Raw genomic sequence first — 12501 nt, 5'->3', positions numbered from 1 at the left:
CTACAAGGAAAAACACATTATCCTTACTTTACTTTGTCCTCATTGAGATGCTCAATGTTAAGAGTCTTCCTCCTATCTGCCAAGATCTTCTTTTTCTTCTCTCTCTCTGTCTGCTTTTTCGCTCCCTTCTTTCCGTCTTGCTGCAGAGAGGGAATCAATCCAAGTGGATTCGTAGAAAGAATACATGAAAGAATTAATAAAAGATAGAAATGTATTTAAAAGACCACAAAGTCTAAAAATCTGATCGTTTTTACTATTAACGCAAATGCAAACCCACATGCTGTATTTACAATCATGGTAACAGTCTTTGTCTTCTGTCATTTATCTCAGCAATGGTCTCAATTATGAGAAACACAGCTTCCTGTGTGTGATAACTGACCCTCTGTTGGACACCACCGTACTGCTGAGTCCTGTTTGTCAGAGCCTTCTTCTTCTTGGCGTCATCATCATGCTTCTTACGTGCCTCCTCCAGCTCCTTCCTCTCCTTTTCTTCCTGCCATTATAGTTGTAAGAGTGAACCAAAACAGTGAGAATGAGGCAGAAAACCAATATAACGCGAAAAATGATGCAATAAAAATAACTAAAGGTGATGGGAGCTGCAGAGTTGGGAGATGATTCAACACTTCGAGTGACTTCCCTCACATTCAACATAGACATTGGATCCATTGTTACTATAAAAATGTTGATAGCAGCTTAAAAGAAAAATATAATGCATAAATATTTGCATTACCTTCAAATTAATCAAAATCTATGTCATCCGAGCTGAAATTAAATTGCAGAAGGCAATCGTGTTATATGACATTTGTGAACTGCACCAAGCACACTCATACTTGAAAGTATCAAGGGCCAGCATTTATTTGGAAGAGATAGAGAATGAACCAAGGAAAGGGTATTGGCTTTCTGTTGTGAGAAAATTCCCCAGCAGGGTATACATATGCCCAACACCCTAACTGTGTTTAGGAAGCAAGGTGAAACTACAGAGTGGCAGTTATTTGTTATGGAACACTCTTTAATTATTATATGTGGGGTCATGTTGTGAAAAAGATGTGATGACAACAAGAGGGGACTCACAGCAACACGAGCCTGCCTTTCCTTCTCCTGCTCAGCCCGGATCCTCTGCTGTTCAGCCCTCTCGGTACGACGCTTCTCCTGCTCATCCATGCCCACACACGTAAACAAAAACAAACGCACACACGCACACACACTGCAATTGCTTGCTGGGTGGAGGCATAACTACATTGTTCTGGCACAGTTTCCTGGAAGACTTACGATCCTGTTAACGAGAGCGACGAGCTCCTGCTCGTCGTTTTTCCTCTGAATGAAGTGAGCCTCGATCAGAGACTGCAGCTCGGTCAGATCCTTCTCCTGACGCTTCCTGTGGATGTCCTGCAGTTACAGATACAGATTGTATTGCATTTCCACTGAGCAAAAGTAATGAACAAAGTATTGACTAAAAACGACTGCAGCAGACATTTGGTCCGAGTAATATAGATTCTAGATTATAGGAGGACCAAATGTCTATATTCTAGAAAAACGTACGCAGACACACATACAATAGATACAAAAATATACTTCCTCAGACAAATCATTACAAGTAAATGTGTATATTTTTCCATGTCCCTTAAAATGTAATAAATGACTTACATCGAAGTCGACTTTGTCTCCCTCTGGTATCTTTGGCACAGTTATAGCTGGAGCAAATGCCCTAAAACAACATATTTGGCTTAGAATAAGACAAATTGTAAATGACCAGTTAACCACTATTTGGTTGATGTATACGGAATGAAATTCACATGGCATTAGACTTACTTTGGTTTGGGCTTGGAGTCATCTATTATTTAAAAAAAAGAAAAGGGATGCAGTTATTACAACACTATATGTATTGATCAATGTCTTTATTTTATTCGCAAAGTTCAAGTTCATACACTTTTTGCAAAAGTATGTGAATTTGTAGTTAGAGAAATCCCAACTGATGTGTCAAACAGTTCAAACAGCTTCTAGAAGATAAAATAGCAGTTCTCTCACACTCAACACACACTCTGACAAAAGTGTATAAAGTACTAGAACAAGAAATCTCTTTCACTACGCCAAGTCAATATTCTGACATACAATAGTCCTTTCTATTGAAAAGAAAATTACAAACTGTATCCATCTTTGAATGACGTCCAATACAGATAAAATGAGCATTTTGACATTCATGTTAAACGGTAATGACCAGAAACAAAGGCCTCATCAGTAAGTTAAAGTACCTTCAGCAGGAGACTCTACAACAAAGGAAATAAGGACATGTTAGAGCTTCAGCTGGCAGAAGACTTCATCATTGTTCACAAAGTTCAGATATCTACTTTATATATTTTGATATGAAAATGTTCTTGCGTGTCAGTAGGTGAAATAGTAAGTCTAAACAGTTTATGTATGCCTGGTTATACTGGGTTAGTTTAAAGCCATGAAAGCTATATTTTTAGACAATGTGTGTTATCAGAATAAATATTAAAAAGGCATGAGGAAAAATATTACACCACCACATGAAAATGAATTAATCTGTAACAGGGAATTCAAAAGACTGAAAGTTACCATTTTGACTGTATAAAAATGGTGGGATGCACAAACCAGAGCAAATCAGTGTTATTTATTCAGACCGTGCATGCAAGTCTGAGCAGAGAGACTATGCTTTACCTTCTTCTGCAGGATCTGTGTGGAGGTAATGGGAACAGGCATTTTATCAGTTGCAGTGATCATAATAAATGCAAGAATAGCTCATCAGCAAATGTTTGTTCAAAACATTGAGTATGATGTGATTAAAAAGGGTTGAGAATTTTTAACATTTTACAAAACTGTCATATTAAAAATAAATGTTTAAACAACTAAAATCTCAATATTCTGTCAGTAAATGAAACAATCATCAGTACTCAATTTAACTTACATGCAAACATTTTTTTGTCTGAGTAGATTTGAGTAGATTGTCTGAGTAGATTTTTGGATGTATTCATGAATACAAAATCAGCAGGTGGCTCCTTGGGAGCCAATAAGTAGTGATTAGTGAATACTGAACATAACAAAGCTAATATTGATGTATGTTAATGAAGAGGTGAAAAAAAGACTTTTACTGCAATGTGCAGGTGGAAAGCACAAGAGTTTTTAGTGAGTCGGTGTGTCAATAATATAAAACGGATATGCATGTCATATTTAATGAAAGCCTTTTTCTCTATAAATATTCTGTTTTCTGATGGAATTATAATGACACATAATATTAAAAGAAGACAATTACCTTCTACTTCAGGCGAAGCTTCTTCAACAACAACAACTTCGATATAACAAGAACATAAGAAGAATTATTGAGGTCAAATTCTGTTTCTGTTGGCCAAAAAACAACAAAAGAAGACATGGTTCCACACACACACACACACACACACACACACACACACACACACACACACACACACACACACACACACACACACACACACACACACACACACACACACACACACACACACACACACACACACACACAAACTGCAATACAATTATATGCCAGAGGTGTGTAGTGAAGCGCAAGTTAAACATTTACTGACAAAAATAAGTCATACAACTGTCTTTCAGTGTCTCCAAGACTGAATGAACAAAATACAGATCAGTGGATCATTAAGACTGTGGTAAATAGCTTGAGGCTTGGATTTGGTCAAACCCGAAACAATGTGATATTGCCTCTTGGGATGGACTGAAACCAATGCTGAGGACTGACATTCTGACAAAAGCTAAAATGATCTGGGATCACAAACTGAGTCTGTGAGCTGAAACATGTCAGAAATCAGAGCAGATTCACATAACAAAACAACAGGAATAATGTTATCATTATTTCTGTTCACTTGATGTAATTTATTGATAAATAGGGTTATTAGTGCAAAAAAGCAAAAGTCTGCACCAAAAATTTATATACATTTTTATGACTTTAATCTTCGCTTTTCGTGCGAAATGGTGGATGATTTTACTTTTGACCTTTTATTTAAACTATTTGAGAAGTTAAGAGGGGAAAGCTCTCTTTTGTGGAGCTGCTAGCAACTAAAACACAAACCAATGTGATTTGTCATCTTAAGCGAAATAGTACGACATTTCTACTAATATGCTGATTTGTTTTTTTTTGTCAAGAGTTAGATGATAAGATCGATATCACTTTCATGTCTGTATGATAATTATGAAGCTACAATAAAGAAAAAAGGTAACGCTTGCACACTTACGGCAGAAAAGTTTATTAATGACAACATTTTAATCAAAATGTCATTAATAACGAGTGAGTGGATGGACAGTGTGCAGGCCTTACTTTTTCTTTAATGACGCTGTTTTCTGACAGCTTTGCACCGACATGTTGTGCCAATAATTAATTACTCTCCTTCAACAAATATGAAACTACAGCCATCAGCCAATTAGCTTAGCTTAGCATAAAGATAGGAAACCGGGGAAAAATAGCGACGTTAGCTGCACATGTCGCTTTAACACTTTGTTTTGTGGACTATTTAAACAAGCAAGAAGAAATTTATTAGAGGGGATGGTAGGTGGATTTTGTTACCTTTGGACAGAGCGATACTGGTTGTTTCCTGCTGCTTCCAGTCTTTGTGCAAAACTAAGCTAAGTACGATTTAGCTGTGGCTTCATATTAGTTTAGAGTGGTATCAATCTTCTCATCTTCCTATTAGAATACATTGTTGGTGTTAGGGTTGTTAACTGCAGCGATGAAAAACATGTACTGGAGTAAAATTTAAAACATTTCCCTCTTAAATGTATTGAAGTATAAAATTAACATATTAAAAAGGACATACATCATCAATAAATATCAAAATTGTGCATATAGTACAGACTTTCAAGTTAATGTTTCAGTTACTTTCCACCACTGATGCTCAAGAAAGGTTTTTATTATTTTAAATGGCAGTCACTTCAGAAAACCTATCATGCAACCTTTGTCAGTACATAATTACATGAATCAAACACTGCAGTGCTAAAACAGGATGGAAATAATTAAGACAAAAAGCTTTGGTTACACGTGAAGCTGACAGTGTTCACAGCGTTGTCAAATGAAGTGTTAACGACCAAACAGAAAAATCTACTATTCCATGGAAAACCTGTCCACATCCAATAAAAATCAAACCACAGAATATGACTCTTTTTGGCCACTATTTATTGACTCCTTGTAGTCCTGACCCTGGGTACATACTTACCTCAACCACACAACATACCTCACGTGCACCACCACAATATATCTTACACTTAAGGAACTCGATAAACTTAACCTCCCACACCTTTAACATGATGTTCAGAAATTATTTTGCTGTCCTGTCTTAATGTCTGTACGTTTTGACACGTCCTACCATTTATAAACACCCTTCATTATGTTATTTTGCACCAATAAAAAAAGGAAACACACAGTCAGCTGGCTATGGCCTTTATCGCTGACAGAAAATACTCAACAGTAGTAGACACAACAGAAACGAGGCAAAACCCACACAAAGCCATGCAGAAGATTTTACCTTGCTCTTGCTGGGTTTCTACCTCTGAGCAGACATAATAAGGTCAGCTACGTTTTGCAACAGAAGCTCGAAAGTGACATTTTGCAGGGAATGCTTTCCAAACCTTACTTACCATCTTCCCTGAAAAAGAAAGAAGTGAAGGTTTGAACTTTTGTAGCGATAGGTCGAATTCAGCTCAGATCTTTCTGTTGATTTAACTTGAAACACTAGCGATGCAATTAATAAGCAATGTAGGTACTCACAGTATCTCCTCAATTACTTCTTCTTCAGACATCTTTGATTGCAATTATCTGCAACAAAAGGGAAAGCAGACAATCAAACATCAAGGATCACCAATGCAAGATACATTTTTAATGAATTCCCTTGTTTTCAGATAATAAAAGGAGTTTTAATGCAGTTGTTGAACTGACACAAACTCAAACACATTACAGACTCAATTCTCTTGGGATCAATATAATTAGGAGTGGTAATATTTGTTTTTCTCACTGTGATTTATTGTTGTCTGTCCTCTTGATATTTCCCCCTTTGTCTTATCGACTGTTATGCTTTTACAAGCCCTTGAGGTTTCTTTTCCTCAGACAGATGGTTTGTAATCTCTTCTTTTCTTCTACTATCAATGCTTTTATTATTTGTGCAAACATTTAAACCAAAACCTACAACAACAAAAAAAAAAAAAAAAAAAAAAAAAACTTGGCTACATGCTGAGAGATTGGAGCAGTTGTAGAATTTGAAATGATTCCACCATGGGCACTGAAAGCAGAGGCACAGGGCTTTAGACAAGCTCCAGGGCTAATCCGCAGCCATTTCCTCTTGGCAATGATCAAGGCTGCAGGCGGCCGACAGGAGTCTGAACAGCACTGAAACTACCAGGACAAGATCTTCAGGGAGCAACTCATGCATCTGAAGATATGCATATCATATTGGCTCAGATATGAACGCTCATAAACAATTTTCCAGGTGCTTGAAAGGCTTTATAGTAAAACACTGCAAGAAATGTCCATCACAACAAGTGTGAGTTAGTCTGATACTCATGCATGAGGGCTTATTATACTTTTAAAAGAGAAACAATCTGATTGGAGTATCGAAAAGACTCTAGTCACACATCTACTTAAAGGGCATTAAAACAGTTTTCACAAAGATCAGTTTGTCATGAGGAGTCCTTCTTTTAAACCCATGAACAAGTTTTATGAAGTGCCCTGTGGCTCTGAAATTAGCTTTCTAAAGTCAGAAAACATTAGGCTGATGCTGTCTAATCAAAGACTCTTTTGACTTGCATTATGAGAAATGCAGGAACCTGCGTTTTAGGAGCTTGAGCAATACTCTTGACTAAAAGCTTGGCTCTCTCTGCCCTGTTTTAGATCTGTCTCGATATTGTGGGTACTTTGCAGGAAGTCACTCATTCTGCCCAAGAAAACATACAGCACATAAACCCCTGTAAAATAACACAAACAAGATATATCATGTTAATTAGTGAGCTTTAGAGGTGCTGGTAGGTGGAGTTTTGTTACCTTTGGACAGAGCCAGGATAGCAGTTGCTGCAGATTTTCAGTATTTATGCTAAGCTAAACGCTTATTCCTGGCTATACCTTAATATTAAAAGGACAGACACATGATCGGTATCAATCTTCTCAAATTCTCCACAAGAAAGCAAAGAAGCATATTCATCAACATGTCAAAATGTTCTTTTATTCTTAAAGTGCAATGCTAAATCACTTGTGTGTTGCTTCAATATCAAAAAGTGACATAAATCTTTAAAAAATAAATTAAATATGTTCATATGCATTACATAAAGTATATTTGAGTATGAATTCAGATCTTTATTTTTGAAAAGGACAACAATGGGGTGTTTGGGGTCAAGGTCAATGTTAAAGTTAAAGTGATGGATTCAATAAGGCTTTGTATGGTATCTTAAGTCTCCTATTTTTATATACACACATACAGACATATATACATATATATACATATATATATTGTAATGGAAAATTATATTAGTGTATGTTGGAAGTATATAATGTAAATGAATGAAATGTACTATGATGTGAAGATTTTACTCTAAAGGTTTTGAATGAAATGTACTATGATGTGTACTCTAAAGGTCGAGAACCTTGTCTCTCTGTATGTTAAGTTACACTGTGTGGAGGTGCTATCCCCCCTCCTCCCTGCTCCTTATGTCCCTTCACCTCTTTGTCATTCATGCCCCCACCTTTTGGCCCTCTCACAAGGACATTCATTTGTTATTTGTTCATTATTTCAACGCTCATTGAGACTCATCTCGGAACATAGATAGTATTAGTATAAATTGTGTATTAGTATAGGAAATTGTATTGGAAATTTCCACCACAAAAAAAATAGGGTACATCCAAAAAAATAGGGTATATATATATATATATATATACACACACACACACATACATTTATACAAGTAACACGTGAGAACAACCTTTGGACAATGTTTTTTCCACGCGCTTATAAATCATCAGACCATAAAAAACAGTGTCAGTAGGCTGAACTGTGGAGGAGAGCGAGGGTCTATTTTTAAGAATAATAAAGTGTGCTTATGAACAGGTGTGGAGTTACTCCCCCAGACAAAAGGTTTGGCTCACCTCACCGTACTCACAGTAAATCAATGAGCTGGGACCCGAATTCAGATGGGCTATTTTTGTTTGCGGTTTGGTCAGCTGCTGGTTGGGTGGCATTTTCTTTTTTAAATCAACGCATCTCAGAAGTCTCGCTTCTAAAACATTATGCTAATCATGTTTATCCCAGATTTAATAATAGTGACATATGATTTACTGAAGGGGTGATGTTGGAACGAAGAAAATGAACTTCACATCCCAGGTTCCACACTCCCTCCTCCTCCTCCTCCTCCTCCTCCTGCCTGGCTACGGTCCTGTTCTTTCTTTCTTTCCAAGTCGTTTCAAAAGGGCCAGCTGCACATTCAATCTCTGCATGCCATATTTACACCTTCACTGTATACGGTTACTGTCCAAAGACATGCTTCTGTTTAACTTCTGTTACATATCTGCTCAAATTCAAACATTGTGGTGCCTGGAGTCCCCGTGGGGTCGTTACATGTGTGATCAGATTGAGCAGCTGACGTCAAAAGGACGAGGAAAGAGAAATGTGAAGAGGAGAAAGTGAAGCGGAAGACTGAGAAACAGAGGAATACCATCTGGTTGAAGAAAAGCACTGACTGGAAACCCAGAAGAATTCAAAGCGCTTGAGGGTTGTCATGGCTGGGGTATTAAACGTGTATTTGCTTTAATGCATGCGGTCAGTCCCCGTCTGGCTGGAACTGTGAAATAACACAGTCTGACAGCGGCAGGAATGCTGCGGGTGCTGGTTTCGGCATTAGGCTGTATTAGTCAAAGCCCAAAGCATGCTACCAACACAACGGTCTCAGGGGCGAGCTTAGCACCTTCTTCGCCAGCATATGCACTGCTCAGATCAGAACACATGAAAGAAAATCCATCATAAAATCTTTAAGACTCTACTTAGAAAAATGTCTGAGCCAATTTAATTCAGCATTCATGACTTCTTATGAGTAACAGCCGGTTGTTGGATCATTCTGGGGAGGTTTAGGAATTTCAGACGACAGAACTCACGACAGAACTCACATATCAAAGTCTCCATCAGTGCAAATTCAAACACGATGCATTTATTGAGGTCATGCTCAGATCTTACCTCCTGTATTTCTCTGACGCAGAGATAGGATTAGCAGCAAATGCAGGTGTGATTCTTTCACATCAAGACAGACACAAGTTCAATCATCCCCCCAACCAAAAAAGTACACTTAATACAACCCTGTCCATCATGTGACCACATATCTCTTCTATGACTGGTGGGTTGTCTGTTCTATTGTTGGAGGCAGAAGATGAGTTACACCTGTAGAGGAATGCTGCCTTCAAGTGCTCCACGTAATCTGCTACATTCAAGGCCAGAAATTGGAAACATAACTTGGTCCAACAAAAAAAAAAAGATCTTCAAACATTTCTGTTTTAGTTGTTGTTGTTTCTTTGAGAATCAACACAGCACCAAGCTACTATGTGCTTTATTTTGAGTATGTACAGTAGAAAAAGTTCATTATTACAATAGTTTTGAGAGCACTTGAAGGCAACAAATGACTTGACAATGAACTAGTCGTAAATCTGTCAATTTAAATCGATGTTTGATTATTACATGACATGTTATGTGCTAAAAGGGCTTCAACTAGCTATTGTTCTTATTATGGATCCATCTTTGAGTGATTCATATTTTAGTTTTTAGAATTATTATTTTCTTTCTTTAACCAACAATCACAAACTTACAGATAGCTACCTGAACTCAGTTAAGTTTTAGTATGTTTTTTGAGGCGGAAACAATGTGGATAAACTAACTTTAACTAATGTTGACAGATGCGAAGATAAAATTACTAAATTCTAGAATATGACATTTGCGCCATGTCACATATCCAAAACATACGAACACACGTGGTATTCCGACAGTGTACATATCAGTTAACATTACCTCAAATAAATCTTCAATTCCCCAGATTGTCCTTCTCTTTATACATCCATGGTGCACATCGGAAGCGACGAGATGTCTTACCTGACAAGCTAGTGGTTAGTAGCCATTTTCACAGGCAATCAGCCCCACGTGGCTCCAGATTTGTTGCTTTCCTTACCCAAAGACGTAGCGCATGCGCATTGTTGATTTCCCAATTTAGAGCCCTCAAGGCACTGGATACTGCGAGGTTGTACACACAGAAACTATTCTATCAGCCACTTACCTTAAATTGTAGAATTATGCTAAATAACAGAATCATTACTCCAAAATTATATTAATTGTAAATTACTCAAAAAAAATGTTTTATGCTGCCAGCAGGTTGGGCTTTACCACTGTGTTTATGGCAACCAGTGTTTTCTGTTAAACTTGCATGAGGAAAATTGGCAATGTGAGAAAAAGGAAATGTTGCTTGGGGAAATCATAGCAAATTAAGGAGTTGAATTTTTTTTCAATTAAAGAATAAAAAGGCCTTTTAAGTCAATTAAACGATTGGTGGAGGTGAAAGTGTTGCATTTCATTTTTCACCAACTGACTGGAAGTTAGAGAAAAATATTGAAGCTCGTGTGATAACCTTATACTTCATTTTGTCAGTATCAAAGCGCCGTAATAAGGTAACTGTTGGCTATCTACAATGTGGTCCAAAGTAGAATGAAGGAGTTACGGAAGGAAACTTAACAATGTGGAATACCTCAATGTCTTTATTGCTGTTATTGAGTGAAGCGTACAATGTTTAAAACATTCATCCAGTTGGAAACTGCCCACTTGTATGACATTTTGGAGTGTTTAGAGAGGTTACAGATAGTGTGTTTTGCATAGGCTTCGCGCTACACAAACAAGTGTCTGGTTAAACATGGAAGAACTTTAAAAAACATAAAATGGACACAAGGTTGTAAAAACAAAAAAAACTTATGAAACCACTGTAATAAAAAAAACGAAAACATAAATGTCACATTAAATCACATTACAAATATTTTGGTCAAGCTCCCCTGCTCTTTTCAGGAGCCATGGAATGTGATTGTCAGACTTTTGAGCAGTAACATTGATCAATTTAATGCCCTGGCAAACCAATAATATTATCAAAGCTTGAATCGCTCAAAAAAACTATCAAAGGGAATGTGCTACTTAAGACCACGTCAGTGAAAAATAAACATGAAAATCACAAGTCTTAATATCATATTGAGTTACTTTGAGGCTATCATGTACCTCAGCTGTCATAAATGTTTTTATTGCAATCATAAGGCCAGAAGACGTACATAGTGGTAAATATCCTTGTATTGTACTAGTATCTTGCAATATGCTCCGGCACCCTGATTTTACTTTGTATGCCATCAATTAGAAAATGATCGCTGAGCAAAAGAGTGTGCATAGAGGCAATAAAGAAGTTAGTTATAAGCAGAAGTTAAGTTAGATTCTAAAAAAGAGGGTTGGTTTGCAGATTTCCTACATTGTAAAACCTACAGCGAAGGCACCTTGTGCACCTGCTTTTTAAGAGGAATGTCTGAAGATTTTAAAGTGATCAAACAGGCACAACAGCTAAAAAAAACAGCTAGAAATAGAAAAGGACAAAACACATTAAAACATAAATAAAATGACACAAAGGATAATAAAAGTCATAATGGCCTTCTGAATATTCAACACTCCTATCACCACCAAAATGTACTGCCTGTTGTTGAAAAGTTTCTGGATACAAAAAAAAAGCAAAAATACCTTTTGTAATGAGTATAAAAATGTTATATAAGATACAGTATGATAGGTCATATTTGAAACATCACATGTGCTAACATATATTACTTAGACCATTGCTGCACTATTGGTAAGACATAATAAAAGTGAAATCAGCTAAATTCTAGAAGTGCTTATATTTCTATCCTGAACTGGTGAACGTGGAATAAAATAGCAATGTGTGAAGCTTTTGCTTTAAATATAAATTAAAAAAAAAAGAGATGGAAAATGTATTATATGAGGGAGAGAACTGATTTCACCCATCTCTTTGGAATGTGGAAACTTTTAACTCCTCTATTCTGTCTCTATCAAAACTGTCGACATGGAGTACAACAGATAAATCAAAATTTAATTATTTTTCTCTTCCTGGCAGGATTGTATAAAGTAATTAGTAATAGTAATTACAAATGTCCAAATTTCACAGCATTTAGTTTCTTTTAGAAAGCAAAAATCAATGTGCAAATGCACTATACGTGGCAACCGTACAAAATATGATGCTGTTTCGGTACAGTGCTTGGACAGAGTCTCTCCTGTCCCTCCGTTTTCTTGGGTTTCCTCTTGGGAGTGTGATCATTATTTGGTTCTTAAGACAAAGTCAAAGGAAGAGTCTTGGATTGTCGTGGTCCCCAGCTTTAGTGGCTCCTTTAAGACATTAGTGTCCCATACCTGGTGAAAGACACAAAACGAGTCAATCAGCGGCTTTACTACAAGT

The 12501-nt window shown here is 36.9% G+C and overlaps 2 protein-coding genes across 9 annotated transcripts in view; both read right to left on the bottom strand.

Moving 5' to 3' along the window:
* tnnt2e (troponin T2e, cardiac) overlaps window positions 1-5796 on the bottom strand; it is a 49058-nt gene extending 43262 nt beyond the window's left edge. Inside the window, exons 1-8 of the mRNA XM_054625078.1 lie at window positions 5765-5796; window positions 5635-5642; window positions 1810-1831; window positions 1645-1705; window positions 1270-1386; window positions 1072-1149; window positions 380-493; window positions 28-140 (exon numbers count right to left, since the gene is read on the bottom strand). Of these exons, the coding sequence (XP_054481053.1) occupies window positions 28-140; window positions 380-493; window positions 1072-1149; window positions 1270-1386; window positions 1645-1705; window positions 1810-1831; window positions 5635-5642; window positions 5765-5796 (545 nt within the window). The remainder of the gene's footprint in view (window positions 1-27; window positions 141-379; window positions 494-1071; window positions 1150-1269; window positions 1387-1644; window positions 1706-1809; window positions 1832-5634; window positions 5643-5764) is intronic.
* Window positions 5797-10747: 4951 nt separating this feature from the next.
* The window catches only part of cald1a (caldesmon 1a), a 53898-nt gene continuing 52144 nt past the window's right edge, over window positions 10748-12501 (bottom strand). For all 8 annotated transcript variants that reach the window (XR_008532362.1, XM_054624272.1, XM_054624277.1 and 5 more), the window contains one exon: window positions 10748-12455. Coding sequence is in view for 7 of the 8 variants with exons in the window: in XM_054624272.1 (XP_054480247.1) it covers window positions 12442-12455 (14 nt within the window). In the remaining variant the exon portion in view is untranslated. The remainder of the gene's footprint in view (window positions 12456-12501) is intronic.

Source organism: Anoplopoma fimbria, chromosome 23 (assembly GCF_027596085.1).
Source record: "Anoplopoma fimbria isolate UVic2021 breed Golden Eagle Sablefish chromosome 23, Afim_UVic_2022, whole genome shotgun sequence".
In the NCBI taxonomy this organism is placed as follows: Eukaryota; Metazoa; Chordata; class Actinopteri; order Perciformes; family Anoplopomatidae; genus Anoplopoma; species Anoplopoma fimbria.
The sequence above is the reverse complement of the archived record's forward strand: the minus strand, read 5'-3'. Positions and strand labels throughout refer to the sequence as shown.